The sequence below is a fragment of the Syngnathus typhle genome, linkage group LG10 (assembly GCF_033458585.1).
Source record: "Syngnathus typhle isolate RoL2023-S1 ecotype Sweden linkage group LG10, RoL_Styp_1.0, whole genome shotgun sequence".
Lineage (NCBI taxonomy): Eukaryota > Metazoa > Chordata > Actinopteri > Syngnathiformes > Syngnathidae > Syngnathus > Syngnathus typhle.
This window is the reverse complement of record NC_083747.1, coordinates 13347265-13365000: the sequence shown is the minus strand read 5'-3', so window position 1 is coordinate 13365000 and position 17736 is coordinate 13347265. Positions and strand designations below refer to the sequence as shown.

General features: G+C 43.9%; 2 protein-coding genes across 5 annotated transcripts; one reads left to right on the top strand and one right to left on the bottom strand.

Moving 5' to 3' along the window:
• Window positions 1-228: 228 nt before the first annotated feature.
• Window positions 229-2279, bottom strand: rabac1 (Rab acceptor 1 (prenylated)). The gene is made up of 6 exons (XM_061288295.1): window positions 2119-2279; window positions 1583-1707; window positions 1290-1502; window positions 1099-1196; window positions 908-1009; window positions 229-632 (listed from the first exon to the last, which is right to left on the bottom strand). Exons 2-6 carry the CDS (start codon window positions 1663-1665, stop codon window positions 544-546), a joined length of 585 nt encoding a protein of 194 aa, XP_061144279.1. The 5' UTR covers window positions 1666-1707; window positions 2119-2279; the 3' UTR covers window positions 229-543.
• A 519-nt stretch (window positions 2280-2798) lies between these two features.
• dedd1 (death effector domain-containing 1) lies at window positions 2799-17523 on the top strand. 4 transcript variants are annotated; one of them, XM_061288290.1, is made up of 6 exons: window positions 2799-2918; window positions 3230-3335; window positions 3642-4119; window positions 4393-4524; window positions 9471-9614; window positions 15675-17523. In XM_061288290.1, exons 3-6 carry the CDS (start codon window positions 3660-3662, stop codon window positions 16070-16072), a joined length of 1134 nt encoding a protein of 377 aa, XP_061144274.1. In that variant the 5' UTR covers window positions 2799-2918; window positions 3230-3335; window positions 3642-3659; the 3' UTR covers window positions 16073-17523. The 4 variants fall into 4 exon arrangements, with proteins under 4 accessions (XP_061144274.1, XP_061144278.1, XP_061144277.1 ...); XM_061288293.1 differs by lacking the exon at window positions 2799-2918 and adding an exon at window positions 2948-3037; XM_061288291.1 differs by lacking the exon at window positions 2799-2918 and adding an exon at window positions 3072-3102.
• The last annotated feature ends 213 nt before the right edge of the window (window positions 17524-17736 follow it).

Here is a 17736-nt window from a genome sequence, read left to right as displayed (position 1 = left end):
AGGGGGGGGGGGGGGTCATTTGGAGTAAAAGGCTAGAGATGGAAGATGAGCAAATGTTCCCACTGCAAAGGAGAGTAATGATAAAACTAAATAGACAACAGACAGAAACGGAATGGTTGGAAATGTGATCGCTCGGTCTGTTCTGCGGAGATGCAAGTTCGGCTAAAATTCCACGTTTATACATTCAGTAGTTGAGACCAGGCAATGATCCACTTAAAAAAAACAAGGTTTTTTTTCTGCTTATATGGTCAGACTTTTATTTATAACACAAACCTCAAATATGACCCAATTAATAGAGTATATTAAATGTCAAAATACATCAGCATGAATGAAACAAGCTCAACTGAATTTATATATGTATAAAACAGAATCAATAGAAGACTGAAGGTGTTCAGAAGCTTTTAAATAGCACTTTTGTTCGGTTCAGAGTTTTTTCAATACAGGAAAGAAGTCAAATTTGGCATTTCATGATCATGTAGCCTAAACCGATGATTATGATCACACGCGTGTATCAGCAAGACGTTGTAACCAAGGCAGCGTATATCACACGGGCTCCATGAGTAGCTCCTCCATGTTGGAGCTTTCTAGCTCTCGGAATGCGGCATGACTGCCGATCACAAACAAGGTCGCTCCTAAGAGGGGGAAAAGAATTATCTTACGTTTGCGTTCCATGCATTGTGGATGTAATTCTACTTCTGACCACTGGATGGCGGCACACTATTGTGTTGGACACGATAAACTGCGTTTATAGAACGTTTCAATCTAGAATTAAATAAGGTATTTATAGATTGTGAATTTCACTTGTTCGGACATAATCTAAACCTTGGTATTGTCATGGCAGTTCATTGGTCGAGGAATAATGGGCAGCGAGTCACCACTGGAAAGATCTGAGTTATAATGGACTCACCCAGAACCCAAAAGACAGCAGCTCCGGCTCCAGCCAACCAGAAGACGGGTAAGGAGATGCCTCCAGCCAGACACATCTGGTGCGGGACAGTCAGCTCCTTGCCTGACAGAAAAAAAGCAATAGTGCAGATTAAAGATAAAGGCAAAGAAAATGCGGAGCCTTGCCATGTGGCAGTTGGCCCAATTACGTACCGAGGATCACCAGTTTGGACTCCAGCGATTTAAGGTGGATGATGTAAAAGCCACCGATGAAAACAGCCAATGCTATCAGTAACATGGGAGAGCTGATTCTGAGGATGTAAACAATCCGGATAGCCATCATCACCGCAATATAGAGCAGAAATAAAGCCGGCCATGGAACAAACCTCGGCGACCGCACTTACATGCAGTAAAGGATGAGTCCAAGGAAGATGAAGGTGTAGTTGCTATTGTACGTGTCCACGTTCTTTACCACACGCTGGCACATCTCGCCCAAATTGCGCGGCTTCGAGAACTTGCGTTGGTCTGCAAAGCTGGCCCAGGGTCGGATGGACACCCGCCGCCGGTCCAGCCACTCTTTGGCTATGCTGACTGAAAAGCCTTTAGGGAGGCCCAGCCTGTTGGGGGGGGGGGGGGGGGGGTTGCATTGAGAAAAATGACTTATTGTTCTGTGGAGTATTAGTAATAAACGTCTTACTTGGCAAGGATCCCAGCTGCACCAGCCGTGCCCGTCGGATGAGCATCCTCAGCACTAAAAACATCTCCAGCTTTGCTCTCCATGTCCACCTCGCAGTTCTCACCCTTGGGAATGTTAGTCGTGGCCTGCTTAATAAAAACGTGACATTGCAAAGATTGTTAAGTTCCATTTTTCACATTTAGCACTAGGTTATTATTGTGGTGGAAGTTAGCCAACAGTGGAAAGAGTGTGTTGTCAGTGGACCGGAAAATATTTGTCAGCTGCATGATAGGCGACTCCGACACGTCACAAAACAAATGTTTTGCATATCACGACACGAAGGCATTTTACATATCAAACACGATTCAATAACTTTAAAAACAGCCAACGACAAATCGAGTAGCTAATCTGCTACCAGTCGCTTCTTCGTCTTTGTTTCAAATACATCGATAGTTAAACAACATAACGACACACGTCCATTTCGCTTGGGTTTCACCCTAACAAACATAAATAAGAGTACTTTGGATGAGTAATTGTAACATAAAAGAGTCTCTCACGCAATCGAATTGTCCGTGATACCTCCGGGTGTTGACGGAAGTGACGTGTCTTGTTTCTCCCAACGAATGAGTTTGTTGGACCACCGTACAACACAGGGTAGTCTTAGCGGATCTGAGATCAGCTAGCAGTGTTTTAAATCCTCTCCACTATAATGATGATGATGATAATGATGATGATGACGACGGCGAAATAAACTGACGCTAGACCAGCAAAATAGATTAAAAAGCCCCGGCAGCTGTGTAATTCTGATTACTGACTTGCGGTCAGCTATTGCGTTGCTTTGGGGGATGTGATTGGCCAATTTCTTAGCGTTGTTTTGTTGATAGGCTTTACGAATCAACGTAAAGTGTTGTTGTTGTTGTTGTTGTTGAAAATAAATTATATTAATGTACTCATAAATTTGTTTAGGTTACATAAAGAAAGGCGCTCTAACATGTAAACGGGTACAAAATTGCCCCGAAGTCTTCCTTCTTCCACTTGACTGCGCGGAGACTGAAAATAAACTGACACTAAGAACAAGTAAGAAGCGAGGTCCTCATCTTAAGGCACCGATTTGAGATCAGCCTATGAGTCGTTTCCTCTGCTTTAAATGTGACGAGACTGAATAAATCTGACACCAGATCAGATTCAACGTGTACGACACATTTCATGAACCGACTCGGGATCAGCCATCGTTGCCGCTTTGAGCGCAGATGACGATTACAAATCTGACACTGAATCAGCGATAAAATGGGACGTCTCTAACCTATGATTGGCCTCTTTTTCGCTGTAAGGAAGTTGGCACGGTGTAAGCAGGGAGGTAAGTATTGCGCCGTTGCTTGTCTAAATATAGTCTTTTCAACGACCTGACAGTTTAATGTATGTTGCTTCATGGGACAAGAAAGCGTTAATTCTTGACTATAGCCTATTCTTGTGAAGGTACTTTAATTAGCGTGACGTAGCGATCACCATAATTATGCTGCGCTAACTCAAGCTCATGCCGTGTAAGCACAATACAGTTACTGAGGGTTATACTCGATAAATGTCGAGTTATTAGTTATTTAAAGAGTAGTGTTAAGTAAGAGTCCGTCACTTAATGACTCGTTGTAATGTTTGTGTTTCCCCTCGCAGTGACTCGTATTTGTCAACACCCCCGACTGGCAAACGACCAACTCTCCTTCTCACACAGAGGACATACTTTGGAAAGAAAAAAATATTGTAATAAAAATAATAAGAGGTAGGCGTTTTAAGTGGCTGTTTCTATCGTTGGAACACAGTTGGCTTGTTAGTGTTGCTATTTTAGTAAGACACCTGCTTAAAGCGTGATTAAATAAAATCTATCGACCTAAACATCATAAACTCTTCAAATGATCAATTGCCTTATGTAATATGTCCTTGCTGCACTCGAGTAGACCTTTCTGTCTACAATTGATTTTTCAAAATGAAATTCAGTGGGTAATGTCTTTATTGTTATTGATGGAATTAAATGGAAAATGAGCTTATCTAACGTATATATGTATTCCCTTTCATTGTCTCAACGCAGGGTCCGGGTGACTTCACCATGGCCAGCTCCGCGCTGAGGCATTCACTCGACTGGGATGAAACAGAATGTCTCAGGTTTTACGGGTTGCTGTCCCTCCACGAGGTCTTCAAAGTTGTCGGCTCTCAGCTGACAGAAACCGACATCGACGTGCTCTCCTTCCTTTTGAGTGAAACCTGCGCTTCCGTTCATCCCTTGGACCCCACTGGCTGGACGGTGAAGCCTGACGAAGACGACCCGCTCGGCCCTGGCGAGGCCCCGAGTCCCGAGCTCCTGGCGGCCTGGAGGCGCATGCAGTCGCGGGTCTCCCCGTGGCCTGCGGTGGCTTGCTTCAAGCCCAGGAATGGCTTGGAATTATTGCTGGAGCTGGAGAGGCGAGGGTATATGAGCGAAGGCAACCTGGAGCCGCTCTTGCACCTTCTCAGAGTCCTCACCCGACATGACTTGCTGTCTCTTGTGTCCCACAAGAGGAGAAGAACTGGTGAGTCCCCAATACCAATGGCACCACCTCCAAAAAGGGTTAAAAAAAAAAAATATTTCAGTGTATTGCTCGTGTTTGTTAAATAAATCCATGCGAAGTGGAATAGTAATTGCAATATTGTGAGGGGGTGGGGGTCGCAATTCCAAGTTTTCAAAATTGTGCAGTCCTACCTTTTCTGTTGTTTTCATTAACCATGGAACTGTTTATTGAATGTGTCAGTCTGTGTTTGCCCCTTTTGATGAATAACCACTATGTATTTTTCTGACCTTCCAGTCTCTCCAGAGAGAACTGACAAGCGATGCAGGGTGGAACCCAGACAGTTGCTGTGCACCTCTGGCCATAGGTCGCCTTCCTACAGACAAGCAGAAATGTCTCTTCCTCCCTCCACACAGCACGTGAGAACAGGTACGACACGCGCCCCCAAAGCTTTAATTACCGTTCCAGGAATCTCGTCGACCTGCTTTTTTCTCAGTTACGTTCATCATCTTAAACTGTTACTACACTACTGCTACGGTCGCAGTTTGTGGCTAAATGAAGAGCAACGATGCCGATGTCTTTTCATTGTGTGCAGCAAAGTCAGGTTTATCGCAGGGGGGTGTAGAACTTTAAGAGAGCTTTGCGCAACAGTCAGATTTCAATAAATCAAAGTGGACCAAACAGCATCGTACGGAAGATGATTAGGGCCGGTGAAGAGAAAAAAAAAAAAAAAGGTGACAGGATTCTGACTTATTTTTCTCAGAATTCTGACACGTTAAAGTGGGAATTCTCACTTTAGAGCAGTGCTTCTCAATCATTTTCTGTGATGCCCCCCTCGGGAGAAGAAAACATTTTGCGCCCCACCATGCTTGTACCCTTATTAACATCAAAGGAAACAAAAAATAAATTAACTTACAATAAAAAAAAACTCTTAAAAACATTGTTTATTAGTTTAACAATTTATTTACCTGTTTATTTAGAACAGATTCAATGTGCATCACTTTGCCTGAAATTAAAAAATAAATTATTTAAACTATAAACATTCTTGACCAACTGCCATTTTATGCTGAAAACAATAAAATAAAATAATAATAAACATACATAATATTAAATTAAATAACAGCAATAAATAATATTAAATTCAAAGTAATCAGCAACATTAACTCAGGAGCACAATACCATGTTTTTCCATGCATAATGCGCCCCCGTGCATAATACGCACCCAAAAAATGGCATGTCAATGCTGGAAAAAAGCCTGTACCCATGTATAATACGCACCCAAATTTCGACTCTTACTTAAGTCCGTAAATGTAAAATTATTTCAGAAAAAATATCACTTTTGGGAACAACCGGATGTTATTCTGCCGGTCAGTATCCCTGCGCATGCGGTAGCAAACTCGATAGCAAAGAAATGTTTCGGATTTGTGTAGGGTACATTGTGACAGCAAACGAGCAGGTGATCGAGCAAGCGTCTGATACGAGAGCATTGTGTTCGTATGGAGCGTGTTTGAAGTGAACAGCAGAGAAGAAAGGAACAAGGCAAAGTGTTGTGAAATAAAATATTACCTGTAATACGCATTTAGGTAAAGAACTGAACTCTCGCTCTTTATATAGCTGACGTGTCTTGCGCATCCGTTCTGCGCATCTGTAATGGCGGCCTCCGTATGATATCCGGTTTGCGATGGAGATTAAAAAACTAACAATTAGGGGTGTAAATCGCGGGTTTTGTCACGATACGATATAATATCGATATAAAGAACTACGATACGATATTTGCCGATATCTTAAAGCCTGCTGCGATTCATTCACGATATATCGCGATATAGTGCTCTACGATCGATATATATATTTTTTTTTAATAAAAAATATAGAACAATATCCTGATTTATAACAATTCATGCGCAAAATCAACAAGGTACTGCAAACTCTTTATTTAGGAAATTACAAGAGTATTGTAGTATACAAAGTGCTTACTTTAACACTGAACTTTGATGTGGTGTTTTTTCTTTAAATGTGCGGCGAGATTTGTGCTCCCTGAATATTTGATCACCGCATGGCAGGATTTACAAACTGCACGTGTCTTGTCCGTTGAGCCATCTTTTCTTTGCAATCCAAAGTGCTTCCAAACGAATGACTTGAAGCCTAAAGGGGAGCAAATTTCCTCGTCTTTTTGGACACTAGCCATAGCACCAGCCCAGGAGCCGCGTACTAGTTGTCGACTCCCCTTTCACGTGCCTGCTCTGCTCACAACACGACAACGCCGCGCACTGCTCCCGGAAAGAGGAAGCAAGCAACAATGAACCGGATTTCAAAATAAAGTCGCGTCTAATGTCCGAGGTCAAACACGGCGATATAAATCGATGTTTACTTTTAGCATCGATGCCAATAAATCGTAGAGCATTATATCGATGTATCGTTACACCCCTACTAACAATATTTGACAATAACACACCATCAAGGATTGCACCATCGCATCAAACGATGCGTCGTAAATTATGAATTTTACTGACTATGTGTGTTGGGCAGGATGGCTGAATGCGATGCGCGATTGACAACAAACAAGAAAGGTGTGATTTCAAGTTTTATTTCGAGGGAGATTTTCTTCTAAAATTGTTGTACTCGTGCATAATGCGCACCCCAGATTTTAGGACAATAAATTACCGTTTTTTCCCGTGTATAATGCGCAAAATTTAACTAATTTATTGTCCTAAAATCTGGGGTGCGCATTATACATGGGTACAAATTTTTATTTTTTTAAAGAAAATCATGGTACAACAAAACCAACAACAGGACTGACGACAAATTTGTGGAACAAAAAGACAGGGTGAAATTACCAAAGACGGGAACAGAAACCAAACAGACATCATGACAGTAACACATGCAATGATCCGACGGTAAGCGAGGGGCAGACAGGACTTAAATACAAAACACGTTACATTGATTGAGGTGACACAGGAAGGGAGGGGCGACGCGAACAGAAACTATGGCAACATAGCAAAACTGGGGACGAGACATGACAAATCTCCCTCGAAATAAAACTTGAAATCACCTTTCTTCTTGTTTGTTGTCAATCGCGCATCGCATTCAGCCATCCTGCCCAACACACTTAGTCAGTAAAATTCATAATTGACGACACATCGTTTGATGCGATGGTGCAATCCTTGATGGTGTGTTATTGTCAAATATTGTTTGTTTTTTAATCTCCATCGCGGACCGGACGTCATACGGAGGCAGTATCACTGCGCATGCGCTCTATGGATCCGACTTTGCCTTGTTCCTTTCGTCTCTGCTGTTCACTTCAAACACGCTCCATACGAACGCAATGCTCTCGTATCAGACGCTTGCTCGATCACCTGCTCGTTTGCTGTCACAATCAGAGGCGTAGCCAGGAATTTTTCCAGTAGGGGCGCGGGCCCACAGGAAAGAAAATCGAACATCACCCACGCCGTTCGCTGATCGCTATAACAACATCCGGGTCCAGGAGGCAAACGGTGAATGGATAACATCGCGCACATAGAATAGCGCAAGACCGAAAGAAAAAAACGGCATGAAAATGAAGAATCGAAAAAGCTCTTTTTTTTTTTCTTTTTTTTTTTCAACCGTGGCGCAGGGAATCCTAACCGGGGCCCCGGCTTGGCTACGCCTCTGGTCACAATGTACCCTACACAAATCCGAAACATTTGTTGCGGCTCCGAGTCACGACGAGGGGCAAGTTTTGGTTTCCAAGGGTGTGTTTATTCCTCTTCAACTTCTCTCCCATACAGAGCCGCTTTTTTCACATATCCGCACGCTTTTTTCACATGTCCGCACTGATCGCGGTGGTGCCTTTTACGGGCAGTCGGAGAAATCAACGCCAACAAAAAAAAAAAAAATACATCCAGCCTAGTTAAGACCATACCAAAGACTATAAAAATGGGACCCATTGCCTCCCTGCGTGTGTGACGATCATTGGGAGTTAAAAAAAAAAAAAGAAAAAAAAAAAAAAATTTTTTTTTTTAAAAAACTGGGTGCGTATTATAGATGGGTACAGGCTTTTTTCCAGCATCAACATGCCATTTTTAGGGTGCGTATTATACATGGGGACGCATTATACACGGAAAAAAAACGGTATTTGCCCCCTGACACAAATGAACCCACTCTCCCCTACTTCGCGCCTTTCTGCCATCCAGGCTGTCCCCGGGCGGGCTCTCCGGTCCGGGGGCTGATAATGAGGCGCGTGGTTAACCGATACTAACTCACTGGTGGCGGATTTCAAGCAAAAAATATTGAGTGCGTATTATACATGGGCACAGGCTTTTTTCCAGCATCAACATGCCATTTATAGGGTGCGTATTATACATGGGGGCGCATTATACACGAAAAAAAACGGTAGTTAAATTTTGCGCATTATGCATGGGAAAACACGGTAAATCATTTTAACCGACAAAACAAATTAATAAAACATCTTTTGCTGTTTTTTTAATCAAAATTAGGCAGCATGATGGAGACCATATCCATGGCTGCGGGTAGTATCAGCTCTTCTGCAATGGTGTGGGTTTTTATGCACTGAGCAATTTAGTTCGCTGCTTTATATGATGCTTACAGTACTTGCTGATTGACTGATGTATTGTTGGCAATATTCAGCCCGTTTTCGCTGAGAAACCTCAAGCATCTTACCAGCGTGATTGGGGTGCAATGACTTCATAAGTGCCGCCTTTATTTATTTGGCTTCATACTGTCCGCTACCAACATTGTAAGGCACAGTAAACACACTGGTCTTTCCTCGTCTCCCATCGTAGTCACACTGAAGCCGAGCGCTACGTACGCTTTGTCATATATCACCCAGTCTTAGATTTTGTGTGACTCTCAATTCTCTTATGTCCGTCTCACTCCGCCGTTCTTTTCAGCCCTGTTAAATATTTTTCCATGGTGTCCCACTGCATTTTATATTGCCTCCTCTGTGCTGTGTATGCGTATGTTCCGTGGACTCTATAATGTAGAGCGAATACTCCTTGCGCACACTCTTCCAGTGATACCGCCACTCCCACCTACTGCAGTGGATGTCTAATTACCCTTTAATCTAGTACAGCCAAAAGAAAAGCATGTTTTCTGGTGTCACACGCCCTTGGCAACGCACCGTGCCCCCCCCCCCCCCAGGTGGGCGCGCCCCACTATTTGAGAAGGACTGCTTTGGAGAGAGAATTCTGAAAATGGTCAGAATTCTCACATTGAAGTGAGAAAAAAAAAAACTGAATCCTGTCGCCCCCTTTTAAAAAAAAAAAAAAAAAAAAAAAAAAAAAAAGTTTTCTTTACAGCCCTAATCTTCTTCCGTAGCATCGAAATGCAACTTGCTAGTTAAATCCAGGGGGTAACTCATCTTGCACGTTCCGTGGTAGATTCCGACCCCATGGCGACCGGAGGATTCGTGCCGAGGCAGAGAAGAAGAAAGAGAGGGCACGGCTGGAGTTGCAAGCCCAAGAAGACCAGCAGGCCGTGCCAGCGACTGCCACTGCCGCCGCCGCCTCAAAAAGCGTCATGCAGTAAGAGCCGCATGCTCCATCTCTAATAGTCGATTGTCATAATTTTGCTCCAATCTCGCACATTTGCTTTGAAACTTTTTTTTTTTGCTTTCTCCATGGCGCGCCCCCAAACTATGCTTTGCTGTGGCCTTGATGAAGTACATCAAACGTTCGCGCTCTAAGACCTTCTTGTATTTGAAAGGGCGCACTTGTACGTCAGGAAGCCGATCCGCAATCGTGAGTGCTTTCAAACGCTTTATGTTTGGCCTCGCCGCCGTCCAAAGCACGCTCAAGGTCGGACGCACGCCATGATTCAAACACATCCTTCATTTGAATGTTGCGGTTGCGTGCAATTCAAGGCAAGTTGAAACTTGAATGTCATGTACGCTTAGCTTGTCGTTGAGTGCCATTGCTCATCTGTTCTGCATGGGACAAATTGTGTCGGGATTGGGGACGGCCAGACTAATTTGTCTTTTAAGAATATTCAGTGTCTTATAGAAAAGTAAACACCCATCCCTAGTTTGGCTCTGTCTACCTGCATTTCATTTCCCACTCCTTTGCTTTTCCACCGCGTTGGGGCCGCCTCTGAACTCTGAAGCGCTAGTCGCATCCTTTTGTTTCTTTTGGAAAGGCTTGGGATGGAGTCCTACCCAAACAAGTGGCCAACGTCAACATCTGTTGTCCACCCAATAACGGGAGTACGAGCAAACGAGGGCCGGCGCGATCAGCGCAGTACTTGTTTGAGCCTCTCGGCAACTCCCCGTACCGCTGTAGATGTTTTCAATTAAGTCAGAGCAGAAATCCAGGACACCGAAATGCAACTTCAAACTTTGATTTTCATCCTCTTCGTTTGCACACAAGCGGCCGCAAAAAGAAAAGTAAAGCAGCAACATTGTGTTGTGCAAAGCTGCTCTATTGCCACAATTGAACTTGCCGCTCACCTCGCAGACTCGAAACAATGGTCACCGTTTCCCGCCTCGATTGACGACAAAAGCCGGAGGAGTTTTTTTTCCAGGGCGCGAGTGATGTGACTGTGAACATGTTTTTGCTGCTGTCCTGACTGCACATTTGATTCCAGCAGGTTGACTCATGAGTGTGCCTCAATAGGATGACGGACTCAGGCAGGCAGACTGAAGAGCAAAACAAAAACAAAAAAGCACAACAGTCTGGGCCCATGCCTGAAAGGTAAAAGAGGCGCAACTCAAGCGGTGGGTGTCCGTGTACCCCGAAATGCTGTCGCTGCTCACTGCCCAACCCAGCCGTCTCTCTTGCTTTGCAACACATTCTCCAAGTAATTCTGAAAAGCCAATCAAACGTAATTCCATTCGTCGAGTAGGTTTTTCCTTTGAAACAGACTCTAGCGGATCTAGACTATTCTGAGATTTGAAATGTAGGAATACAGGACTGTCTCAGAAAATTTGAATATTGTGATAAAGTTCATTTTCTGTAATGCAGTTAAAAAAACAAAAATGTCATACATTCTGGATTAATTACAAATCAACTGAAATATTGCAAGCCTTTTATTATTTTAATATTACTGATTATGGCATACAACTTAAGAAAACTCATATCTTATCTCCAAATAGTTGAAATCTTTTTTTTACTTGGTCTGAGGAGATATTCTAACAGCAAAACAAAATCAAACGTTTGAAAATGTCCATTTATGCACTCAGTACTTGGTTGGGAATTCTTTTGCACGGATTACTGCAACCAATGCGACGTGGCATGGAGGCAATCAGCCTGTGGCATTGCTGAGGTGTTATGGATGCCCAGGGTGCTTCAATAGTGGCCTTTAGCTCATTTGCATTGTTGGGTGTGTTGTCTTTCAGCTTCTTCTTCACAATACCCCACAAATTCTCTAATGGGGTTCAGGTCAGGGAAATTGGCAGGCCAATTGAGTACAGTAATGCCATGGTCAGTACACCATTTACTGGTGGTTTTGGCACTGTGGGCAGGCACCAGATCATGCTGGAAAATGAGATCATCTCCATAGAGCTGTTCAGCAGACGGAAACATGTAGTGCTCTAAAATCTGCATTTACTCTGGACTGGATGAAACACAGTGGACCAGCAGCTGACATGGCTACCCAAACCATCGCTGATTGTGGGAACGTCACACTGGATTTCAAGCAACTTGGATTTTGCTCCTCTCCAGCCATTCTCCAGACTCTGGTGCCTTGACTTCCAAATGAAGTACAAAACTTGCTTTTCTCTGAAAAGAGGACTTTGGAACATTCTGCAACTGTCCAGTGCTTCTTCCAAGTCATACGCTGCTTCCGTTGTCTTGAGTTCAGAAGTGGCTTAACCATGGGAATACGGCAATTGTAGGCCACTTCCCGGACACGTCTGTGAACAGTGGCATTTGATACCTGGACTCCAGCTTCAGTCTTTGAAGTTCCCCCAAATTCTGGAAGCGACTCTTCTTAACAAGGCTGCGGTCATCTCTCTTAGGTGTGCAGGCACATTTCCCCCTTCCAACAGACCTTTTGTGGATGTGCTTTGAAACTGCACTCTGTGCACACCTTGCTCTTGGAGAAATTTCTTTTTGTGTCTTACCCTCCTAATGGAGGATGTCAATGATGGTCCTCAGGACAGCAGTCAGATCAGCAGTCTTCCCCATACTTGTCATTACTGAACCAAGCGGAGTGTTTTTCAAGGCTCAGGAAACCCTTGCAGGTGTTTCGAGTTAATTAGACGATTCAAGTGATTAGTTGAATACCCTCCTAGTATACTTTTTCATGATATTCTAATTTTTTGAGATAGGATATTTGAGTTTTCTTAAGCTGTATGCAATATTAAAATAATAAAAGGCTTGCAATATTTCAGTTGATTTGTAATGGATCCAGAACGTATGACATTTTAGTTTTTTTAATTGCGTTACGTAAAATAAAGAACTTTATGACAATATTCTAATTTTCTGAGACAGTCCTGTATATCATCAGGTATTTGTTAGAAATAGTTCGCGGAAATACAAGACAATCCAACCACTCGATATTTGAAGGTTTCCGTGCCTTGATGGCTGCTGCTGTTTTGGTCAGCAACTGCGTTCAAAGGGGCTTGACTTTTGAATGGCCAATTAAAGTGGGAATTGTAAATTGGACGTGCCACACAAATGTTAACCTTTGCGCCATTTTCACGTCATGACGCAGAAAGTCTCTGCCAGTTGTTTGTGTTTGCCACGCTAAATTGTGCTCAAATGGACTTGAAAGTTTAGTTTGGGCAACCTCAAGCAAAGTCGCGTCTAATGTCAGCCGCCCCAAAGTTCCACCCTCGGCGGCGACTACTTGGGTTTGTTATGCTAGTGAAGCGGCCGGTCAGCACATGTTCAACCCACTTGTCTCTCTCTTTCTCTCCTTTCTGTCTTTGCAGTTGTAAACAGACAAAAGCGTGCCGTCACGCACGATCAGAGGGAGAACTTGTAATGCGCAAAAGTGTGCGAAGCGCAGCGCAGGGAGTTCTTTGCTTTTTGTCTCACGGCTCTCTTGTTTGTTCGCCGAGCAGAAATGAGGAGCGATTAAGTTGACGGTGCCGGGCCAAGCAACTCCTTGTAAATGAATACTTCAACTTTGTTGTTGTTGGGTTTTTTTTCCACGGTCAAGCTCTGGACAAAGTCAAATGTTTATTTTTTGTATTCTAATTGCGATGGGTGCACTCTTCTTGTCCTAACAACATTTCACACAGGTCTTGACGCCTTTCCTAAAAGCGCTGCTCACGTCCTGTACGGTAAAGCACTTTCTTCTCTCCATTTGACCTGTGACCCTTCATGTTGTATAATTTCTTCAGGGTAGCATTTGTTTAGCTTTTCTTGCTACTCATGAAAGAAGCAAATCCAAAGCAAATCATCATCGAATGGATCCTGATAGCGATAGAATTTGCGGCAGACGTTTGATTGACCGTCTTGCTCTCGTTCCGATGGATTCACTGTGAGCGCGCCAAATTGTTTTTCCATCGATGTAATTACAGCCCTCGTTAAAGCGCTTTGCTCTTTTGCACAAATGTTAAGCGATGCGAGAATCGATGCCCGAATTTGACATTTGCCTTTCAGATGATGGCATTTTGCAAACGTTGCCCCTCTGGAGCCTCGTGCGGGCCCACGCAGATGAGGGGAGCTCCTTGTTGACTTTGAACACTCATTAGCGGCAGAATGATTAACCAGACTCCATGATGGCGTTCCAACTCTTCAAACGGACCTTTGTCCGCCATTTGAACGTTCAGCCATTCATTGACGGTCAAACTAACTAAGAATCGTACATTGTTTAGAGGCAACTCAAGTCAGGATTGTCAAACGAACTAAATCATACATTGTTTAAAGGCAAGTCAAATCAGAACTGCAGCACCGCTGGGCTAAACCTGTTATTCCAAAATCTAATTGCATTTGTGGAAGTTGAATAAGGCAGACAAAATGGCCATTTTTCAAATTCATCTCAGGCAGCCATTTTGTCACTCGCCGTCGAGCAAAAATGACATTGCGGTGACGACCAATGGTGGCTCACCTTGCAAATCTGAAAACGGGTGAGCCGCGTTTGGCAGCCTCGAGATGGCTTTTTCAATCGACAGATAGTGGCAGTAGAACACAAAATGACAACCCCCCTTTGGAAAATAAGGCTCAACAGTTTTTGCTGCTGTTTGACACATTACGGACCGAATCCTTACCTAAAACTTAATCAATTGATGCGCGTGCGTTTTCTGAAATCGTCTAGTTTCTGACCGTTTGTTTTTTTGAAGCCGATTCATCGATTCCTTGACAGACCTCGAGTCATTTTTAGTCGCAGCCCTAAATTGTCCTGTTTTTCCCCTATACTAAGTGTGGAGGATGTGTTGTTTCTGGTGGAAGAGTTTTCACCAGTGTTGTTCCACACTAAAGCGTGCTTTGGAGGGGGTGAGATGAGTTTCTGTTGCAGCCAAAGTCACCAAGCAGCCGCTTTCCACTGCGCACTTCTGGAATAGTGACACGGGGGGGACGCTCTGTCTGTCGGCGGCGCTCGTGCTCAGTACAGTATGTATCCTCTGATCTTCCTCGCTGCGCTGTTGCATGACCGCCAATCCTCTTCTGAGCAGATTTTACACTTGAGCTGGAACCTAGAAAGAAAGATTACAAGAATATTCCTGAGCTGCACGCTGCTAAGTCCACCAGGCGTTTTGCTGAGTGTGCAGCTGGCACCGTGTCCAAGTCAACCGGTTCCGTGGCACCAGTATTTATTTATCGTTGCCGGTTGGCTAAAACAGCCACTTTACTCCACCTGACTGCGCCTTTTTTTTTTTTTTGTCTTTCTCTAGTTCTTGGCAACCTTTGTACCGCTTTTAGCAAAAGCTCAATCGAGAATGACCACGTGTACGTTCCGGTCCAGTTGCTGCTCTGTTTACTCGGTTGCAGGCTCCTTTTTTTTGAGAAACTGCTCTTGGATTCAGTCACATTTCTGTGATTTGGTGCTGCTGTGTGATTGATCAATGAAGGCTTCAGTTTTTCCCACCGCGTGCGATCGAGTCAAACTTGGCTCTGCTCTCCATGTTGACGCAAATCCACTTTCAAAACCAGAGAAAATTTCTTGCAGACTGCCTTGGTTCCGTACGTAAGGCTCTACCGGTCACTCACTGGTATAGCAGATTGGTCGTCGCTGTGTCGTAAGACAATGTTTTTTTTTATTTATTTGGGTTTCTTTTGAACGGTCATAAAGTAAAAGTGAAAGAAAACCATTTGAAAGAAACCACAAAAGCTTTTGCATGAAATTATTTGACTCAGACTACAGCAAAGAACATTTTACTAAATTACTTTAAAGATAAAATATAATTTTTCTTTTCAAAATGTATTCACTATCTTCTACTATTCATTTTAGCCAAATTTAATAATTTTGCTGTGGATTGACGGAGCGCATTGGATACAGTATGTTTTCTCGACGCTTGTGCAAAGATTTGTGTAAAGCTGAGCAGAGCCAAGCCGGTACTGTGCCGTGCAAAATGGCAGCCTAGGTTGCCAGTATGATGTGTCTGATTCCTTTGCCTGTTTCTCTTCCCCCTTGTTTCCATTGCCTTCCTTCCACACCACCGGATTTGTCCTCCCTCACCATGACCACGCTCCACTCAGACATCCGCCTGAGGGTGCGGGCCGAGTACCTGGAGCACGAGGCAGCGCTGCGCAATGGCGTGTCTTCGGACAAGCGGCAACCTCTGGAGCGCCAGTTCGAGCTGTTTCGGCAGGCTGACTCGCTGCTACGCGCCCGCGACCTGGGCGCTGTGGTGTGCGACATCAAGTTCACCGAGCTTGACAACCTGGAAGCCTTCTGGGTGGACTACCTAAGCGGGGCGCTGCTGGAGGCCCTCAAGGGGGTCTTCATCACCGACTCGCTGAGGGAGGCGGCGGGCTCCGAGGGCGTGCGGCTGCTCATCAGCGTAGACCAGGATGACTACGAGGAAGGCCGCCGGCTACTGAGGGCCGGCGGGGCGCCACTGGTGGTGGACAAAGACGATCGCCGAGGGATGTAGGTGGACTTTTTATCATACCACATTAACGTGCATAATGATGGCAGGTTTTGCTTTCGTGTGATACCTCTGGCAGCCGCTAGATGGCAGCAAGCGCCACTGACAGTAAGCCTTGAACCTTGGTTTTTGAGTTGAGACCACAAATGCTTTTGATTTGCATATGAATTCACATCCAGGTGCTACTGTGTAGGACAGCAGAAAGCGAAAAGTTAGGACGAGGCAGAGCGGAACCAACAAAGAGACACTGGTAAGCCCCGCTTAACCTGAGTCGCAATGGAATCAAGGCCAGTTGAGCGTTTACAAAAGGGATCCATTCAAAATGCTTAAGTTTTTTATTATTTTGAGGTGTGTGACAAAACTTTGGAGACTGCTGCAAAATTTGTTCTTTCAAAATCGAATCAGTTTGCAAATCAATCTTTGAGCCCTAAACTATGAGAACTTTGTAGTCACTACAGGCTCCATTTTCTGCTGCCCAGTTTCTTCTTGGATGAAAACGTCACAGTTCTAAAGTGGAACTCTGGCCAGTACAGTGTTGTACTTACCACCCACCTTATTATTTCTGTTGCCCACAGTCTCCCTGTTGTTAAAGTTTGTCTTATGGTAATTTTTGGGGACTGGGAAACCAAGATGAGTTGAAAGAGTTTTTTTGTTTAGCTTCAGAATCTCACCCTTAGTTTGTCATACACAATCTCTGTTTTGCTGCGGTGCTCGAGTTTGAATGCTGGCCACATTTTCTGCACGGATACAATTTTGTCACCTCCCTGTAATATTTTTGAAGTGGAAAAGCCAGACAAGAAAAACTCATCTTTGCGTCTTAACTTTGGTGACAGCAAAACGCGTCCTCTTAAGATAAGATAGGGGAATCCCGGATTGTCCTAAGAAGATAACACCGCAACTTGTGATGGCTGTGGTCAGTGGTCAGCAGATGACATGGTCGATTAGCTTCCGGCTTCGGCCGACAAGTCATCGGAGCAGCCCAGATGATAATTTCAGATGTGTGTGTGTGCGCGCATGAGAGGTTCCAGTGCTCGGCAAGTCAAACGGGTACAAGACACGACAGTGTGTCATTCAATATGAGTGATGTCAGGGAGATCGAAATCCAAAGACCGCACATCTGAGCCACGATCATCCCCGCGAGAGTGTCTTTAACAGTACGCTGTCTGGTCACCCTGCTGGAACTAATGCTGGGACTTCACTCGAAGGCCCCGATCAATAACGCTTTCGTACGGAAACCACTAGAACGACAAGACCAGCCTGGGCTAAAGGGCTGGACTCTGTAGGCCCAGACAAAAGGTTGTTTGTTTCTTTGTTTTTTTGTAAATGTAATTATGCTTAAAAAAAAAAAAGATTTCCTGAAAAATTTGTGTTTAAAGAAAATAAGGCTTGTCAACTATTCATGCTGTTGAACAATACTAAAATAATATGAGTGAAGACTAATAAAATTAATAATGGTGTGTGGTTACCCTTAATTTTTTTTTTTTTTTTTTTTTTTTTTTTTTTTTTTTTTTTTTTTTAAATTGCTTAAAATATACATATGCGGTTGCGGTGGTGTCCTTGAGATACAAGTTTAACCATTCGTTTCGCGAGGCACCACTGTACTATACAATATGTAATCTGGTCATGCGGACTGAGTCCTGCCACGCATAGCAAAAGTCTGCCAGTAATTG